The 19,912-nt window shown below is 43.8% G+C and overlaps 1 protein-coding gene across 2 annotated transcripts in view; it reads left to right on the top strand.

Annotated features, from left to right (window-relative positions):
- SLC45A2 (solute carrier family 45 member 2) overlaps positions 1–18,280 on the top strand; it is a 33,020-nt gene extending 14,740 nt beyond the window's left edge. The window contains exons 3-7 of one of the 2 annotated variants that reach the window (XM_081232394.1): positions 4,632–4,717; positions 9,143–9,286; positions 10,195–10,318; positions 14,644–14,858; positions 17,284–18,280. In XM_081232394.1, coding sequence (XP_081088520.1) covers positions 4,632–4,717; positions 9,143–9,286; positions 10,195–10,318; positions 14,644–14,858; positions 17,284–17,508 — 794 coding nt within the window. In that variant the 3' untranslated portion in view covers positions 17,509–18,280. Of the gene's footprint in view, positions 1–4,631; positions 4,958–9,142; positions 9,287–10,194; positions 10,319–14,643; positions 14,859–17,283 lie in introns of both variants that reach the window. The other variant, XM_081232393.1, reaches the window with a different exon arrangement.
- Positions 18,281–19,912: the final 1,632 nt, after the last annotated feature.

Here is a 19,912-nt window from a genome sequence, read left to right as displayed (position 1 = left end):
TTTGGGACAAACAAAATCATTTTGCTTATTTTTCCCCCCTTCCTCGAGAGAAGAGAGGATTGGAATACTTTCAGATACTTGTAGCATGTTTTACTTAACTGATTAGTGAGGGAACCGACAGGGAAGACATAAATAACAGTTTCCCCAAGTTCTTGCAGGATAAATGTATATGTGTGTGTGTGTGTGTTTAGCAAAAGAAAAAAATACTAGGTTAGATACAAATCTGATTAACCTTCTAAAGGCAATATAACTATAACTCCTCTGTGATAGTTCTACCGGGTTACAAAAGCATGGTTACAAATCATAGAAACCTATTAATATCTGCAAATATCCTTAGTTTTACAGGACTGCACATCATTGTGCTTTATCAATTGTGGCTTGTTGGTCAAATATCCTATGACAATAAAGTCTCATTCCCAAGAATATCAGGTGAGGGTGGAGCAGGTTGCTTGCAAACTGCTCTATCACCTGAGTACTCAGAAAGTGCTATTTGGACTAGCAGCCGTGGTATCACTGGGGAGCGTGAAAGGAATGCAGAGCCTCAGCCTATACCTACATGTTTAAAATCAGAACCTGTGCTATAGATTGAGTGTTTGTGTCCCCCAGAATCCATGTGTTGAAAACCTCATGCCTAATGTGATGCTCTCAGGAGATGGGGCCTTTAGAAGGTGATTTGGTCATGAAGGCTCGTGAACGGAATTAGCGCCCTCATAAAAGTGGCCCAAGAACGTTCCCTTGCCACGTCTGCCAAGTGAGATTACACTGAGCAGATGGCTGTCAGTGAGGAAGTGGGTCCTCACCAGACACCAAATCTTCTGGCACCTTGATCTTGGACTTCCCAGCCTCCAGAACTGTGAGAAAGACACGTCTGGTGTTCATAAGCCACCAAGTTTATGGTATATTTGTTACAGCAGCCCGAATGGACTAAGACAACCTGTACTTTAACAAAACATCTGTGTGATTCATGTGCACATTGAAGTCTCAGAAGTGTTGCTTTATAATGATATTTTTAAAGATCAGGCTCTTAAACAGTTCTCTTTCCATGTTTGAGATACATATTTTTTCCACCATACTTGCTACAGGCCACACTAGGTCAGTGGTTAGCCCAGGCCTCAGCCCTCAGCATGAGCCCCCGATTCTAGTCACTGGGCCTAGAATGACAAGGTCCTTTCGGCCAGCTCCAGGCAGATCGTCACCCTCTGTGCAGCAGTCAGCTTCTCCTGCTTCTGGGTGAGGCCTTGGGATTAGGGTTCTGTAGGAAGTCAACAGGGCACTTGGTTTGGGACCTCGTTCTGGCACTATATGTGCTGGTGCTTTACATGTATTATCATGTTAACCCTCACAAGACTCATACAAGGAGGCATCACTGTCCTCAGAGAAGTGCCCAAGGTCACATGATTAGAAAACACACAGGTGAGAATTGAAATCAGCATAATTACAAACCCTTCCTTCTATGTGGTCTCCTGTCACCTACCCACTGTAGCCTGCGGTTTTCTTATCTAATTCAACTAGACGAACTACACCCATCCTTCCACCTCTAAAATCTTTGGATTCCTTGATATATTGAACTCTTATGAGCTTCACTGCTAATTAAGAGGAATTCTGTAATAACAAATAAACTCTTCAGAGCGCCTCTCTACCGTTTGAGTACCCAGCCCACAGTTCTCACATCATTTATTACAGTTTTTTTTAAAGCAGCTGTTTACTTATCTGCTTCTTCTGCCTGTAACTATCTTCTGAGGAGGAGGCGATTGGGCTGCTGTGGCTTATTTATGTTTATACCTCAGAAGTTAGTAGCGTTTTTATATATATATTTAGTACTCAATAAATATTTATTGAAGTACACAACACTAGTGGATGCAAAACTAGACTAGGAAACCCTTCAATTGTAGGACTCAAGTGTTTGAGTCAATATTTAATATAAATCCATTATGTTTATATCCACATATTTGTATTCATAAAATAAAGCCACCATTCTGTTGCACAGTGGAGGATTTATTTCACACAACAGTTCTTTCAAATGGGCAGGGGTCTTCTGTTCTATGTTTTCTCTGCTCAGTGGAACAATAAGTTTGAGGGAAAGAGGCATATGTGATAGGAGAACTTAATGGCAGTATGACAACCACTGATCTAGTTACAAATGATAGTTTTGAAAACAGAATGTGTAAGCTTTTCATAGGGTTAATTAAGATCAGGGGTTCTGGGCTTCCCTGGTGGCACACTGGTTGAGAGTCCGCCTGCTGATGCAGGGGACACGGGTTCGTGGCCCGGTCCGGGAAGATCCCACATGGCTCACGGGCCCAGCCGCTGAGCCTGTGCGTCCGTAGCCTGTGCTCCGCAACGGGAGGGGCCACAGCAGTGAGAGGCCTGCGTACCGCAAAAAAAAAAAAAGATCAGGGGTTCTCAGCTGGGGCCCATTTAGCCCCATGAGGGACATTGGGCAATGTCAGTAGACATTTGTGGTCGTCAAAACCAGTGGAGAAGTTGTACTGGCATCTAGTGGGAGAGGCCAGACATGTTGCGAAATATCCTACAATGCACAGAACAGCCTCCAAGAAAGAATTATCCAACCCCAAATGTCAGTCGTGCTGAGATTGAGAAACCCTGGTTTAGATAGACCCTCAAATAGTGCTGGGCTTTTAGTACATTCTTTTCGGTTGAGTGCTTGACTCAGCACACGACCTCTGACATCCACGGCATCTCCGTGATTGAATAAAGAGCATCATCATCTAATGGCGATCCAGACGCACCATATGTCTCAGAGCTGCCCTCTGAATCAGCAACAGTGTGACCCCCTCAAGGGCCTTCCATTCTCGGAGGCTACAGGGTGCCCACCGTCCAAACGGGTCACTGTATGTGCCACTGATCTGTTTATATATATGCACATCACCCATCACTAGGCCTTGCTGGCAGAGAACATGTTTTTCATTGCACCCCATTGGCCACCATTTCCCATAATTCCACCTTAAAATGCTTTGTCACTCAGGGCATGATAATGATGCCGTCTTTTTGGAATTCAATGGTTAAACTGTTGTTTATCTGTAAATATCCTCTATGATAAATTGCAACTAGACAGGATGTGAAGTCACCAGAATCATCCATTCTTCCACCATTCTGGGTAAATTAGGCTTCATATTATTTGACGTTCAGATCTGTGTTCCTGGGGTCAGAGTTTATGTAAGTTTACATGTTTAGGGTTAGAGATAGAGAATTCCTTAGCTCTGTTTTCTTCCTTGATTCTCTGATTTGTGGGGATGTTGTCTTTATCTGGGAAATAAAATAGAGCCTTCATTCACACAAGAAAAATAAAAACAAACAAACAGAAAGCTGATCTGACTAGGTAGATATTTGTCTTTGGTAAGGCATGATGGGAGGTTGATATGTAAAGGTATTTGCCAGAGGACCAGCCCTACGAAAGCTTGTGATGTAGGTAGAAGCTGTGTTTGGCATTCATCTGCTTACTTCCCTGGACAACCTCCCACCCCATGGTACACCCCCGCTGCAGCCCGGTGTTCTCAGATGTCACAGGTGCCTGCTGCCAGAAGGACCATCTGAGGAGCACTTAGTATTTTGGCGCTGAGACATGCAGTGTCTTGTCCCTACCAGGAGCACTTGCTTTTTAAAACAGGAACCCAAAAGAATGAATCACTAATGGTAGAATTTCAAATATTAGACCATAATGGCAGGATCGATTTTGAGAAGTCCTTCCTCCCTCAGGTCACACTGTCTTTAAGTGTAAGCAGGTAAAGAAAGCACCAGAAAGACTTCAGGTCCAGGTCCTGTGAGAGGATAAGATTTTAAAAATTCATATTTAAGCTTTTGTTTTTATTTTTTCTGAGGCTATCAACTGGGAACAAATACCTTTAGCTTTTTTTTGTTTTTTATTTTATTTTACTGAAGTATAGTTGATTTACAATGTTTCAGGTGCACAGCAAAGTGATTCAGTTATACATATGTGTATATATAATTTTTCAGATTCTTTTTCATTATCAGTTATTGCAAGATATTGAATATAGTTCCCTGTGCTGTACAGTAGGTCTTTGTTATCTATTTTATATACAGTAGTGTGTATCTGTTAATCCCAAACTCCTAATTTATCCCTCCTCCCACACTTAAGCTTTTCATAGATGAAAGAAGACAGCTTCTAAGGCTGTTAGGTCTCTGCAAACTTGTGTCACCCTAAGAAGCTTATTAATAGATCAACAACAATACATAATTATATTTTATTGCAGTCAGAAACTGGTTTTCTTTGGAGCCCTTTAGGACCAGGAATTTTAGTTCTTAAGCAGTGTTGAGAGTGCAGTTTAGAAAGCTGGAGGACTTCAGATGGTGGTAATATTTACTAAGCGCTTACTATGTGTCTGGCACTAGTCCATTTTCCAGTCGTGACCCTACCAGTAGGTTGCTTTTTTATTATCATCCACATATGACAAGTGAGGAAGTCCAAGGTGACAGCAAGTGCATGCTACAGCCAGGCCTTGAACCCATGCTTCCTGGCCAAGGTGTCTTAGCTTCTCGCATCATAACCAGGCCGCCTACGCTGTCCTCAGGGAGCTTTCCCACTGAAGAAAATGGAAAGAGAAGATGCTTCTAAATAATGCTAATACAGCTCTTTCTTGCTTGCTTTGCAGGTTTGGGAGGTGCCCTGGGTTACCTTTTGGGTGCCATCGACTGGGCCCACCTGGAACTGGGAAGACTGCTGGGCACAGAATTCCAGGTCATGTTCTTCTTCTCCTCGTTGGTGCTCACTTTGTGTTTTATTATCCATCTGTGCAGTATCCCTGAAGCCCCACTTAGAGATGTTGCCAAGGACATTCCCCCACAGCAAGCCCCTCAGGACCTTGCATTGTCATCAGACAGAATGTATGAGTATGGGTCTATTGAGAAAGTTAAAAATGGTTATGTAAACCCAGAGCTGGCGCTGCAGGGAGAAAAAAACAAAAATCCTGCTGAACAGGTAAAGATGCAAATTCTTTTTTATTACTTTAGGAAAAATATTCTTGTTCTTGCCTTTTGTTCAGATTTTTAAAAATTATTCTTTGTCTTTGTTTTGTTTGCTTATTTGATGCGAGAAGTCTTGTGAATCCTCAAATCCCCAATAGCTATTATCCCTTGGAATTAAAACCTAATAGAAAAATGTGTGCATTTTCTTCTAGTCCTCCTGTTACTCTTTTCAGATCATCAAACCAGGGAAAATGAAGCCAGTTGAAAAATGTAAGGCCATAAGAGAAGCCTTGAATCATCCTCAGGACACAAGAAGTATCTTCACTTCTTAGATTAGGATTACAAATTTGTATTCCAAATAACAGCATTCCTGGGAAGGGAACTGGAGGAACTAAGAGGTTATTGGGATGAAGCCTTCATTTTATCTTGACCACACAGTAAATAGAGAAAATATGAGAATATAGGTTTCTGGAGACCTGCTTAAACCTTTGCAGCCCCAGGCTACCTGGGGGAGAACACTCACACTCCCTGCTGATCTCAGTTAGGGTGGAGCCCCCTTGCTGTGCAGTTCTGCAAGGCAGCACGGGAATCATGGAAGAGCCATACAATGGAACCCATTCGATCATTAAAAGATCTGTGTGTTTTTGAAGATTTATTTAAGAAATAATATATCAGATAAAACACACATACATATACAAAATGATCTCCATTGTGGGAAAAGCTACGCAGATACAGAGAAATAATAGAAAAGATATATACCCAAAATGTTATTTGAAGTTATTATCTCTGGGTGATGGGCTAACAGGTGGTTTTCATTTTCTTTTCTAAACTCTTCAGTATATTCAACATTTCTATAATAGACAAGTATTACTTTGAAAATAAAGAAAAATAATGTCAGGGTTTAAGGAACAAAACAAGGCAGGGTTTACTAAAGGTAAGTAGCTATTATAGATTATGCCTGCCTCTTTGCCCTATTGATAGATTATGACTTGCTCTCAAAGGGTCACCCAGCAGAGGCTGTCTTATTCTACCCCGAGGCTGTTGTGATGATCAAATGTAATCAAGTGAGAAGTCTTTTGAAAGGCCTAAAACCCTCCACACCATTAAGAAAAGAAATGCATCAAATGTAATTAACTTGTATTAGTATGTGCCACACGCACAACACTGTAGGCTCTGAATGGTTCTATTATGTGACTTAAAAAATAAAAGCAAAACAACATAAGAAAAAAAAAAGAGAAACATATCTTAGGCTCAAAGCCAAGCATCTGACACCTCTATTCCAAAAGTGCATCTTGGGAGCTTCCAGCTGAGCAGTGGGTGTCTCCGAGGTGTCAGGGCCAAGGCCCTGGCCATCTTGTTTGTCAAAGTCATTACTTTCCAAAACGAGGGTGGCTGTGCAATTTGAGAACTGGGATTTTTTTTAATGGCAAGAGGCCTGAATTATTTCACTTATTGTTCAAACTGGCTACCATAAAATCCATCTCTAGTTCCTCCATGCCATCAGTTACTCCCTTCAATATTTAGTCTCCTTCTGGTGGCACTTTTGTACAGTTCTCTCTCCCCCTGATGGCTCTGTGCATTTTTCACTTATAAATCCATCACCACCCAATGTCCAGTTGACAAAGGTGCATAACGTATGCAGTAAAACAGTTCCCAACGGCTCAGAATCATTGCAAGGGCTTCACAAAGGGAATTGACACGTCAGTGAATAAGATGCCAGCTGAATTTTCATTCTGAGTTAAAATACCCAAAGGGACTTTAAGTATTTACATTCACAGCTTTTACAGAGAGACTAGGCACAATTTTGAAGCTCATATTTATTTTTTGGAAGAAAAAAAATTAGGTTAACAAAAAGCAGGCTGAAAATTATGTATAAGGCAGAAGCATAAATTAATGTTTGGAATGAGACTGAATACTTGCTGGTCAGATTCACTTTTTAAAATTTTGAATTTTTGGAAAGAAAGGAAAGAAAGTGAAGATAAATCACTTAGTCTGAGGCATGAAAATTAGGCTGTTGTTTCCCAGTCTATACCTTTAATTGCTTCTTCCTGTGGTCAAGGAAAAAAGTAATAGTTCTTCAATGGATTTCTGTTATGGTCACCCTTTATTTTGACAAATACCATATTCTACATGCAGAAAATGTTTATTTTTCCTAACTCCAAGGTAATGTCTATACTCTTTAATACTGATTAAGTATAAAAAAATCAGTTGAGGCATAGTCATAAATACTACAAAACTGATGACTTAAAAAAATCAACTTGTACAACAAACCTACAATGAGTAAATATAATTTTCTGCATCAAAGAATAAAAAGCATTATCATATAAGGTTAAGAGCTATAAAACAATTTGCTATTATAGTTAAAAGAGAAAATCTCAGGAGACTGTCTTATAAGTAAACTAGCCAGGACCCAATATCATTATGTCAAGACTCCGAATAAATAAAAATCTGACAAGAAAGACCCATTACCCCATCATGGTTAATGTTTATTGTCTCAGTGTCTTCAGGGCAGGTGATTGCTTAATATTCCTGAGGTTTCTTTCTTTTCTCATGTGACAAGCTATTAAAGGCTCTTTCCTTTTTTTGTATTTCAAAACAGTTGTGTCAACAGTTCAAAATTTTTCATTCTCTCAAGGCTACTGATACCAATAAATTATAGCCTCTGGTTTTAACATAATTTAAGTCTAGATTAAAGAATTGTGGGCATATGTAGTCATTGTGTGTGTGTGTGTGTGTGTTCTACAATGTTCTCACTTCTGACTTGACATAGGGCTCGTCTACACCTGTTGGCTGATGGCAGGATCCAGAGAAATAAACTAGGAGGAGGTACCTGGCCCAGAGTAGGGAGCTGATTGGCTTTATGTGGTAGTTTTCTATTGCTACATAACAAACTACCACAAATTTAGCAGCTTAAAACCATACCCATTTATTATCTCACAGTTCTGTAGGTCAGAAGTCTGGGTGGGCTAAGCTGCATTCTCTGCTCAGGGTCTCAAAAGGCTGAAATCAAGGTGTTGGTGAAGCTGCCTTCTCATCTGGAGGCTACAATGGGGAAGAATCAGCTTCGAGCTCATGCAGGTGGAATCCAGCTTCTTGTGGTTGTAGATGTCCTTGTTTTCTTGTTAACTGACGTTGGCCAGGGATCACTCTCATTTCCTAGAGGCCACACCCAGGTCCTTTCCATGTGGCCCCCTCCACCTTCAAAGCCAGCAATTCTTGAGCTTTGAGACTTTCTGGCTTCCCCTTCTGCTCCCAGCCAACTGGGAGAAACATAGAGAAAACTCTATGTTTTTTAAAGGGCTGATGTGACTTGATTAGGGTCATGCAGGTAATCTCCCTATTAATTAACTCAAAGCCAACTGATTAGTAACCTTAGTTATATCTGCAAAATCCTTTTGCCATGTAACAACAGAATCATGAGGATGGAGATCATAGAGGCCATCTTGGAATTCAGACTACTATGTTTTAAGAGTCAAGAAAGAGGCTTCCCAGGTGGTACAGTGGTTAAGAATCCATCTGCCAATTCAGGGAACATGGGTTCTATCCCTGGTCTGGGAAGATCCCACATGCCACAGAGCAACTAAGCCCGTGCACCACAACTACTGAGCCTGTGCTCTAGAGCCCATGAGCCACAACTACTGAGCCTGCATGCCACAACTACTGAAGCCCGTGTGCCTAGAGCCTGTGCTCAGCAACAAGAGAAGCCACTGCAATGAGAAGCCTGCGCACCTCAATGAAGCATAGCCCCCTCTCTCCGTAACTAGAGAAAGCCCACGCGCAGCAACAAAGACCCAACGCAGCCAAAAACAAACAAAAAAAAGAGTCAAGAAATCTAAGAATTATAACCATCTAGGGGCTGGCTTACATCTATGAGCTTCATCCTCAGCAGTGGTTCTGTTGTTCAAAGATAGGAAGCTAGATGTGTCTTACGTCTTGGCTCAAAGCAAGCTCTATTTCCAGTCCCTTCACCCTTATGTCCCCAAAGCCCTGTTCCTGACCTGAAACTACTAAGTATCTGCACGTACTTAACAGAACACCTCTTATGAGAACACTCAATGGAAACCTTGGCACCATGCCCAGGAAGTGCGACCTTGTGTGATAGTCTACTGACAGATATGTAACATGGCTGTATGCTTTGCTCCCACAGCTGGCTGTGTGTCTACACTGAGTGTCACATCTGTTTGGTGTTTTATTCCAGACTCGGAGGACAGTGACCATGAAGTCACTGCTGAGGGTGCTGATGAGCATGCCTTCCCACTACCGCTGCCTTTGCATCAGCCACCTCATTGGATGGACTGCCTTCCTGTCCAACATGCTCTTCTTCACAGACTTCATGGGCCAGGTAAAGGACATGTCTGTGCACACATGCATTATCTCACACACCAATCCCTCCATCAGCCCCTGTGGAGCTTCTGAGCTGGCCTCTAAGATGGGCAGAGTAAGAGTGTAGGAAAGAGCACCTTCAAGGAGCTGGCTTCCAGACAGGTTCCAGAGGGAAGTTACTGTACCCTACACAACTAGAGGACACTATGTGATGGGACCAGTACTTGATCAAATACAACAAATAAGAAACATCAAGGTGAACTGTAGCGGTCACAGCAGGCTTAATAAAGGAGGTGCAGTGTGATTTGGATCTTGAAAGGTGAGAAGGAGTTGGAGAGGGAGGGGTGAAGGAGAAAACATTCTAGGCAGGGCTCCCCTGGTGGCGCAGTGGTTGAGAGTCCACCTGCCGATGCAGGGGACACGGGTTCGTGCCCCGGTCCGGGAGGATCCCACACGCCGTGGAGCGGCTGGGCTCGTGAGCCATGGCCACTGAGCCTGCGCGTCCAGAGCCTGTGCTCCACAACGGGAGAGGCCACAACAGTGAGAGGCCCGCGTACCGCAAAACAAAAAACAAAAAACAAAAAAACAAAAAAAAACATTCTAGGCAGGGATAGGAATGGCATGTGTAGAGATGAGTCAGAAGCCTGTTGGTGGTACCAGAATATGGATGGCCGGGTTGCCTATGGCGGGTAGAGCCAGCTGTTAGGCAGAAGGAGAGGTGTTAAACATCCAGGGGGATGTTGTTTAGGCTTTATGCATTAAGACCTCCTGAGGGTCCTTGAATGGAGGTGTGAAAGGATGAAAGGGTGACATGCTTATGGGAGAATGAGGTCTGAGCCCCAGGAAGGGGTGAAGAAGCAGAACCTGTGAGCAGGGGTCCTTACCACCCTGCACTGGTAACTCAACGGCCCCAAATCTCTCTTGCAGATCGTGTACCATGGGAACCCCTACAGTGCACACAACTCCACAGAGTTCCTCATCTACCAAAGAGGGGTCGAGGTTGGATGTTGGGGTTTGTGCATCAACTCTGTGTTTTCCTCACTTTATTCTTGTGAGTCTCCTCCCCCTAAGGATGTCTTCTAAGGGCTAGCGAAATCTTGGATTTTATACATCTGTATTTCTATATTCATTTTTTTGCTCTCTAAGATGCCAGATTCTTGATAAATATATGGAGGTCAGGAAAAACTATTTCCTTAGAAAGGACCACATCAAGTAGCCTTTTCCCTAGTGAATCCTGGGTATCATTTTCCTCAGTGATTACTTTGTACTTGCAATCAGTGGGATCCTGATCAAAATACTTTGGAGAGTAACAGGAAATCTTGTAAACAATATGGTGAAGTATTGGATGGATGAAGGGTAGTCACAGCCAAGATTATTGATTGACGGTAGGTCTGTGTTCTGCTGGAATAAGATCACTGGTAGCGTTTCATAGATGTGCTTATCAGTCTTGACAGAAAATGAGGGGTGGTTAACATGCTAAAATGAACATATAAAATAACTTAAGCTCAGATGGGTGGGTAAGTTACAGGGCCACTCTTCCAGATTGAGAACAACAGCTTTCCTTCTCAGACACCAGCTTTCCATGGGGTCTGGAGTCTATTAACTCCCCTTGGCTAAGATTACCTGTGAGGACACTGTAAACAAAGGGGTTTCTGGGATTGGTTTTAAATAAGTCCAAACGGATGTACTTCAACTCTAGGGCATCACACAGGCTCGTTTTGTCCTTGCTAATTTGTATGGAAATCTCCAAGTGCTGTACACATTGAATTAAGTAAAAACTCTGGCTTATAAAACGTATGCAGGTCCCCCATTTGGAGTGGAAATTTGAGAGCTTCTCCAGCATTGTGGGGAGAATAGCTGGTCCCCAGGGCAGAGCTCCAGGCTTTGGACAGGCCCAGGGGACAGCAGGGGTATGGCCCAGGTTGGGGGGGAGGCGATAGGGGCCAATCCCTGTTACCATTCTCAGGGGCATCATTCTGTCACTAAACTGTGCTTCTTGTGGGGATGGATGACTCCTAGTCTGGCATTTAGCCCTTTGTCCAGCCATAGCACAGTGGGAAACCTGCTTCGAGATCAAGAAAAATCTCTTCAAAGTATAGCACAATTGGGAAAAGGGGACCTAATATAAGCGTATTTATGAGCCCAATAATCATAAAACCATAAAATTCATTACCTTCAAATTTATGGTAACCAAATAGTGGTGGCTTAAAGCTTACATTTCCTCAGCAAACCCATTTTTTCCCCCTTAGAGTGTACAAATTAAGAAAACTCCAGGGTGCTTGCTTCGGCAGCACATATACTAAAAGGAAAGAAAAGAAAAGAAAACTCCAGGAGGACGATTCCAACTACCTAGAATCAGGGAGTGTTAAGACTGAAAGGATTTAATAAATTATCCGTCTCAATCCCTTTGTGCTTTCAAGAGGTGGGGGGAATATTTACTACTATTCTCATTCTTGTAAGAGGAAAACATTTTTCTAAAAGTCATTAGTATTTGAATTTTGTGTCAAGCTTAACTTGTTTTCCTCAAAAAATCCCTTCTAGGGACCCTTCCGTTAGTGTAGTCTGAGTTCCTGTATGAATTTCATGGCATTTGAAAATTCAAAAGCATGTTATTTTTTAGGGCCTTTACAGTTAAAATCCCTGTGTATAAAGAATCCCTACTATTTGAATAATTTTCCAAAGTTATATTAATGTATAAATCTATGGGATCCCTATCACTGTGAATTAGAACTAAAATTTTCTTTATAAAATACCAACCAGCCCTGCCCAAGGATCTTCAGGGGCTCTCGTGCCCATAAGATCGAGTAAAAGTCCTGATCTTGGCACTCCGGGATTCACAGTTTGGCCGGGCTCACACTTGGACCTTTGTCACTCCCACGCAGGAGCTCCTCCAATGACCCACTGCACAGACGTTCTCACCTCTGTGTATTTGCTTTTGGTTTCTTCCACCCGAACTGCTGTTTCTCCCTCCCCGCCCAGACCCAACTCCAGTATGTCACTCTCTGTGCCATCTTTCAAGTCTCTCCCTCTGCACTCCAACCCACTCTGGGCAGAATCAATCATTTCCCTCAATTCCAGAGCACACTAGACAACCCTGTATTCTGGACTCATCACATAATATCAGGCGCAGACCCAGAACTTCTATCCAGACAGAGCGTAGCAGTGTTATCTGGCTGCTGGGCGGGGCATGGGGAATGGTGATAAGGGACTTGTTTTTAAGCTCCTTTGCACAGCAGGCACACTTAGATCAATGAGAATAGCCACACTGAGTACTGAAATATAGCCAATTGTTCACATCATACACTACTATCCATAGCTGGGGCTTACATCAATCATTTCCCTACAATCCTCAGGAGAGGCACAGTATGAGTTGGTGTCAGACCCAGCAGAGGACAAGTCAATGTGGCCCTTAAACGTATTGCTTTCTCTTTATGAATAAAGCATTCTTTGCCAGACTTTTCATCTTCATAGTGAAGTTAGTTACGTTTCCAAATATCTCTTTATCCTCTTTTGCCTCCTTCCTGGCTGCCCTATACACTTAGTGAGAGCATTTCCCTAATGAATACTGATGATATCTTTTAGGTACCGAGACAACTTAGATTACATTTTCCGCATAAATGTGATCATTAAGCAAACAGAAACTGACCTAAATTTATACTGCCTTTATTCTCAACCTTGACAACAGCCCTCCAAGCATGGCATTTAATAGAGGAAGCACTGTTGCCCATTTAACATTTTCAGAATTCCATAATTGATACAAATGTAATACATAATTGATACAAATGTAATAAATATTAGGTTTCTTGTCTGTGCAATGTAAATCCAATAATTATTGGAATAGATATGGAAAATTTCACTCTTGAACAGGCACATTTCTAGTATCCATCATTTGTGTATCCCCTGGGTCCATGTGTTCCAGTAGAATGGGGCAGAGGAAAGATAAGGAAAGTACAGATTAAAAGCCATTTGCAGCAACATGGGTGAACCTAGAGATTGTCATACTGAGTGAAGTAAGTCAGACAAAGAGAAATATCATATGATATCACTTTTATGTGGAATCTTAAAAAAATGATACAAATGAACTTATTTACAAAACAGAAACAGACTCACAGACTTAGAGAAAGAACTTATGGTTGCCAGCGGGGGAAGGAGAAGGGGGGAGGGATAGTTAGGGAGTTTGGGATTGACATGTATTATATAAGAACCTAAATGGGAAAATAATTTGAAAAATAGATACATGTATATGTATAACTGAATCACTATGCTGTACACCTGAAACTACCACAACATTGTTAATCAACTATACTCCCAATATAGAATAAAAAGTAAAAAAAGAAAAATAAATAACCGATTAAAAAAGGAAGATAAAGGTTTTTTTTTAGGGATTTTCCCTACTGTGGTGGAAAACATAGTAAAATGTTTTAAAGCTGAATTTCCAATTTTAAAAAATGAGCTCTACCATGAGTTCTTTATGAGCAAGCCAAGTTTACCTGCTGGGAGGGGACCCCAGTTAAGAGTCAATCATATTCAGCAAACTCTGTATTTATTGAAGTAATGATAGTCACCATTAACTGGATGTCTTCTGTGTGCTTGGCACTGGGCTGGGTGATTTCCTAGACGTTTTACTTCATTTGATCCTGATAACAACCACCAAGAAGGGTTTTATTAGTTCCATTTTCTGATGAGGAAACTGAGGTTTTGAGAAGTTGTGGAACTTGCCCATAGAGGGTGAAGGTGCCAGCGAGGGGGAGGTGTCTGGTGCAGCAGGACCCCCTGACCAGCCTGGGAAGGGCTGGCAAGGCAGGGAGAGCATCTACAGGTGATGTACGTTCTTTACTTCCTTCTCAAGTTGTGCAGATGGCATTCAGGTGGGGCAAAGAAACTGAATGAGTTGGATCATTCTATGCAATCTGGTTGTGTTAATTTCCTCCAACCTGACTTTGGGCTGTGGGGCTAATAGAGACCTGGATTGTCATTTTGGTGTTGTTAGGCTAGATCTCTGTGAATCGGAAAGATATCCGCTTTTCTTCCATGGCTTGCAGCCCCAGGGTCCCACAGCCAAGGTGGGCCTTTCAATCGCCTCTTTTGCGTCCTGTTGCTATTCAGCTGCCCAGTACACAGTGCCTGGTCCTTCCCTGCAGAAAAGAAAATCAACCCAGCAAGGCAATCTCCAGCTCTTCTTTACACAAAGGATTCAAAACTTATTCCAAAAGCCAGCTGTTTTCAAGCACAGATAAGGAGGTTCCTCTGTTTCTGACTCAGTATTAAAGGAAGGCTAAAAAAAGTGAATCTTCAAAAGGAAAGGTTGTCTGAAATTATGAGATGTTGTGAGGCACTTCCAGCTGTAATTTCTCCCTCTCTTCTCCCCACACACAGACTTTCAGAAAGCTTTGGTTCCCTACATCGGATTAAAGGGTCTTTACTTCATGGGGTATTTGCTGTTTGGCCTGGGGACGGGCGTCATCGGGCTCTTCCCGAATGTCTACTCCAGCCTGGTCATGTGCACCTTGTTTGGCGTGATGTCCAGCACCCTGTACACCGTGCCTTTTAACCTCATCACCGCGTACCACCGTGAGCAGCAGGAAGAGCAGGTGTGTTGTTGAACCTCTGCACTGAGTGACGCCCGGACTCATCTGGAGGCTGGGGGAGCTCGCTAGGAAAATGGAGAGCAGAGCTGGAAAGCAGGGCTTCTTGAAACAGCAGCACTAAGATGTCCAGCCAGATGTAACGATGGTCTAGCCAAGGCCTGACCCCTTTCCCAGCCCACCCCCTCCTTACTCTGAAGCCCTGTGTACCTGGGAGCAGTCGGGCAGGTACCATTACTCCCATTTGTCAGATTAGGAAAGGTGAGGTTGGTAATGCTGAGAAACCAGCCCACAATCACACAGAGACAAAGCAAGGGAAACTCTGGGCTCATGACCTGTCCAGCCTACCTGCAGTGTTTCTGAATGCCACAACGAGGGCCCAGACCCTCAACCACTGCAGAGGTGCCTGCTGCAATTTCCGGGAGTTACTAGTTGAGCAACGTTTTCCTTGGAAGTCCAGGTTTTGGTAAGTCATGCCCTGTGTGCAGGGAGGAAAGCTGGTCGCAGGTGGTCATCTCACCAGCTGCCGCAAGGGAGGCCCGCCCCATCTCCATCTCGGAACTCAAGCCAGAGGGCAAGACCCTATGCTGCCCTAAAAAAGCACTAGGTTCGGTATTTCTGCTCTAAGATTATCACGTTTTCTTATCCAGATATGCAACTTTTCCCCCTGAAAATAGGCTTACATTTCTTTAACTGTAAAAGTTAAAGAGATGGCTATTAGCTTAATCTATCACAGTAGGAAACTGCAAAAACGCTGAACACGCGTCCATGTGACTGCAACGCTGGCCTTCTTTTTCATCATTTGATCTGGTAAACACAGCAGGAGAGAGTTGCACCAGGTGTTAAAACCTTTTAAACAAGAGCTGTAGCTGTCCTCTTCCCTGGCAGACATGGTCACTAATGTTTCAATGCATGACAGATGCTTTGCTGCTAAAGAGACAGCTGTCATAAAGAACTATCCCTCCAAGAGGGAATTGGATGGTACTAGGCCCAAAACACAGAGGCTTTGGACTCAGAGAACCCTGGATTCAAATCCTGCCCCCCACCCCCGGACAGCTATGTGACACTGGGGATCTTATTCATTTATTAAATATCACTCAAAATGAGTTCATGTTTAGATGGGTTAATACAATCGCATGGTTCAACAACCACAGTGATACACAAGTGTGCATCACGTGACTCCTGCCTACCCCTCCCTCCACCCTTTCCCTGTCCTCACCTCCCCACCCTGGGCTCCTACATGTAACCACTCTCATCAGGTCTTTGTCTATTTTTCCAGTATCTTTTAATGAAAATCCAGCGATTATGAATCTGTTTTCTTATTTTCCCTTTCTTATTCAAAGGATAATGTGCGTTTTCCTGCACAATGATTTTTTTTCATTTAATAGTATAGGAATTATCATTCAAACTCTCAGAGCCTTAGGTTTCTAATCAGTGAAGTGGGAATGATACACCCACCTTAGAGAGTTGTTGGAAAATTAAATGAAACAAGATAGTGTAGGTAATCTGCTTAGCATAATGCCTACCTGGCACCTGGCAAAGACTCAAAACATGGTAGGTAGTATTGTTATCATGGGGTTAATGATTGTGATATGTGCATCTAGGGAGGTGGTAAGAATGAAATGAAGTAAGGTATGTCAAAGAGCCTTGCACAAGGCCTAGCACATATATGATACCCAATAAATGGCAATGTTATCAACCAATTCTGACCAAATATCAAACTAATCAAATATTAATCTACTAAGCAAAAAGCAACCATATTTTGAAAGGTTGAATTGCTTTTTTATGTTGCTACCCCTACACATATCTGTGATTCAACATCCTTCTAAAAATGTTTGAACTTTAAACACTAGGGAAGAGAAGGAATGGGATATTTATTGAGCTTCTACCGCATTGTATTTATTGACTTATTGATTTATTGAAGAGATAATTCTGCGTTCTTAACCATTTAACTCCCATAGGTGTGAACGGTGGAATTTAAGACTTTGTGGCAGGTGGGGAAGAAAGGTGCAGGCAGGGGGATGGAGCTTGAATCAGGAGTTAATAAACTGTCTTCTTGGCCAAACGTGGTCCGCCACCTGCTTTTCTGTACAGTCTGTCGTGTACGGACACGACAGGAATTCTAGGAATTCTTTGACAATTTTAAAACGATTTTTAACACATCAGTGGAAGGATATATTTGTGACAAGGGAAAATTACATGAAATTCAAATACCCGTGTCATAGAGTTCTGTTGGAATGCCAACTTGTTTATGTTCTGTGGCTGCTTTTGCACTGCAACGGCAGAGGGGTGTAGGTGCAACTGAGGTCATACCACCCACAAGCTGCAAGTATTTATTTTCTGGCTTTTCATAGAAAACGTTTGCTTGCTGCCTTCTGCCCTGAAGGACAGTTGGTGCAGATCAAATGCTGTTCCTGTGCTTCCCTTGCAGAGGCAGCAACCCCAGGGCGGGGGCCCGGATGGCAGCGTGAGAGGGCAGGGCGTGGACTGCGCCGCCCTCACCTGCATGGTGCAGCTGGCCCAGATCCTGGTCGGAGGTGGCCTGGGCCTTCTGGTCAACATGGCCGGGAGCGTCATCGTCGTGGTGATCACAGCCTCTGCGGTGGCACTGATTGGCTGTTGTTTTGTGGCTCTCTTTGTTCGATATATGGATTAGGTCAATAAAGAGACATCGTTCCTAACCCCAGACACAGTGGCGCACACGGCAGGAAATCGATCTTTTCTTTAGCTCTGCACTGTTTGTATCTGCCCATTGGATGCCACGTGTTCCGACTTCAGCTGCGGTGATCTGCCCACCCCGCACTCTCAGCCGGCCCTCTGCACATCCGTTTCCCTATTTCAGGCATCATTTGTCTTAGGAGAGACTGGACGATGCCTCCATTCACTGGGGGCAAAGGGCAAGTGTGGGTGACGGCACCTCCCCGCCCCTTTCTCCCTCCGTCTCAGGGCAGCGGAATGGAGAGGGAGGGTCTGTTTTCCACAGGGCATTTCAGGCCTTGATGAAACCTGAGAAGCAGACTAGCATGTCCGTGTGATGCTGGGATTTATTCTGTGATGTGATTTTTTTTTAAAACCTGGTGTCCATGTATAGTTGGCGGGGGGAATAATATTTTTCATCAAATTCACTGTAACTCAAAATATTGCCAATGATTTATATAAAGATATTAATCCACTCATCTTTAATTCATATTTAACTCGCTCATAATTAATTCATGCTAATTTATAATATCCCTGACAAGTCTGCTTGAACATCTCATGCTGGAGGATTTACCACTTTGAAACAGCTCATCTTACTGACACAGTAAAAATCTTTCTCTCCAGTCGGCACTTTTGTTCCAGCCTCTGGAGTCTCTATGGAAGCCTTTCAGAGAACTGCCTCCCATTTCTCTTCTCCAAGTGAAGCCGTTTTCTCAGCCAGAGGTCTTTTTTTTTTTTTTTTACATCTTTATTGGAGTATAATTGCTTTACAATGGTGTGTTAGTTTCTGCTTTATAACAAAGTGAATCAGTTATGCATATACATCTGTTCCCATATCTCTTCCCTCTTGCGTCTCCCTCCCTCCCACCCTCCCCATCCCACCCCTCCAGGTGGTCACAAAGCACCGAGTTGATCTCCCTGTGCTATGCGGCTGCTTCCCACTAGCTATCTACCTTACATTTGGTAGTGTATATATGTCCGTGCCTCTCTCTCGCTTTGCCACAGCTTACCCTTCCCGCTCTTGACGGCAGCATGGTTTAATAGGGAGACCATGAGCTTTAGAGCTGGGCTGGTTTGGTATCCTGGCTTTGCTGCTCCCCAGCAAACTACAGACCCTCCCAAACCACACTCGTTCATCTGTACATTTGAGGTAACAATTCCTACCCCAGAGAGGTGTGACCATTTGTAATACGTTAACACTTACGGAGTGCTTACCACCTTTCTCAGCGTTTAACCTGTGTTAACACAGCAATCTTGAGAGAGGCTGCTGTTACTGATCTCCATTTTACAGATGAGGAAACTGAGGCAGAGAGGCATTACAGAACTCGTCTGAAGCTACACAACTCCTAAGTGGCAGAGCTGGGCCTCGACCCCAGGCGCTCCGGCTCTGCTATTTCCGGTAAGAGCAGCACTTGGGCTGGCAGTTGGTCTGCACTAGAAAAATGATAGCCATTGTCACTGTTTCTGAAGGCTCGCCGTCCTGCTCTTCCAGACTTCGATCCTTCCATCCCCAGCCTTTCATAAGTGTTTGTCTGAATAAGGCCAGATGTGCCTGAGTGGTGCAGAATGATTTGCCCCCATGTTTCTACGGGTTAAAAAAATGTTTGTGGTTCTTCCTCCTGCCTCATCTTAGAGTCTGATAGTGTAGTCGTTGCCTCAGGTGAATTTCTAGCTTATCAAAACCTCCCGTGTTAGAAGGGAATTTGGAGAAAGGAAATGAGCTGCTCTGAGAACAGGAACATGGGGATTTGGGCTGTTCTCTGGTTTTTCTCCTGTGTAGCAGGATGGATGGTTTGGTAGAGTGGCCAGGCCCCTGCAGTATCAGCTCATTTGGGGGTAGTGGTTCTGAGAAGAGGAACCGTGCTCTGGGGGTTCTTCGGGTTCTCTTTCGCAAAACTGCTGGGGGCACAAGGGGCGCAGACCCACTCCCAACTTCTCCTTTCCGGGGCCCAGGGTGAGAACCCTGATGAAGGCCCATCCCTCCTCCCCCCACCCTCAGCCCCACCCAGCACTGTGAGGGCCCTTGTGTGCACCTGGGCACCTGCACACCCACAGCCTTCCCAACCCCTCCAGCCTCTACCACACCTGCAAACAGCCGCCCTCAGCCTCCCCTCACACCTAAGTGTGCAGAGGCTCAGCGGTGTCGTTCACCTTCCGGAGGACAGGACCCCCGGAGCCCCTGTAGACTCAGGGCCACTTAGATGGGGAATTCTGACGTCTTGGGTGCCGGAGCGTAATCTAGAAGGTGTGGCTGTGGAGTTCAGGCTCCAGGCGGCTCTGGATTCCTTGCCACGTGGGAAGGGGTACAGGTGGGAGGGGAGGACTGAGCAGTGCCCTCTAATCATCAGAGCCAGGGCAGGGGT

Source organism: Mesoplodon bidens (assembly GCF_964165515.1).
Source record: "Mesoplodon bidens genome assembly, chromosome: 4".
Taxonomy (NCBI): Eukaryota; Metazoa; Chordata; class Mammalia; order Artiodactyla; family Ziphiidae; genus Mesoplodon; species Mesoplodon bidens.
Note: the sequence above shows the minus strand (reverse complement) of the source record. Positions and strands in the feature narration are given on the sequence as shown.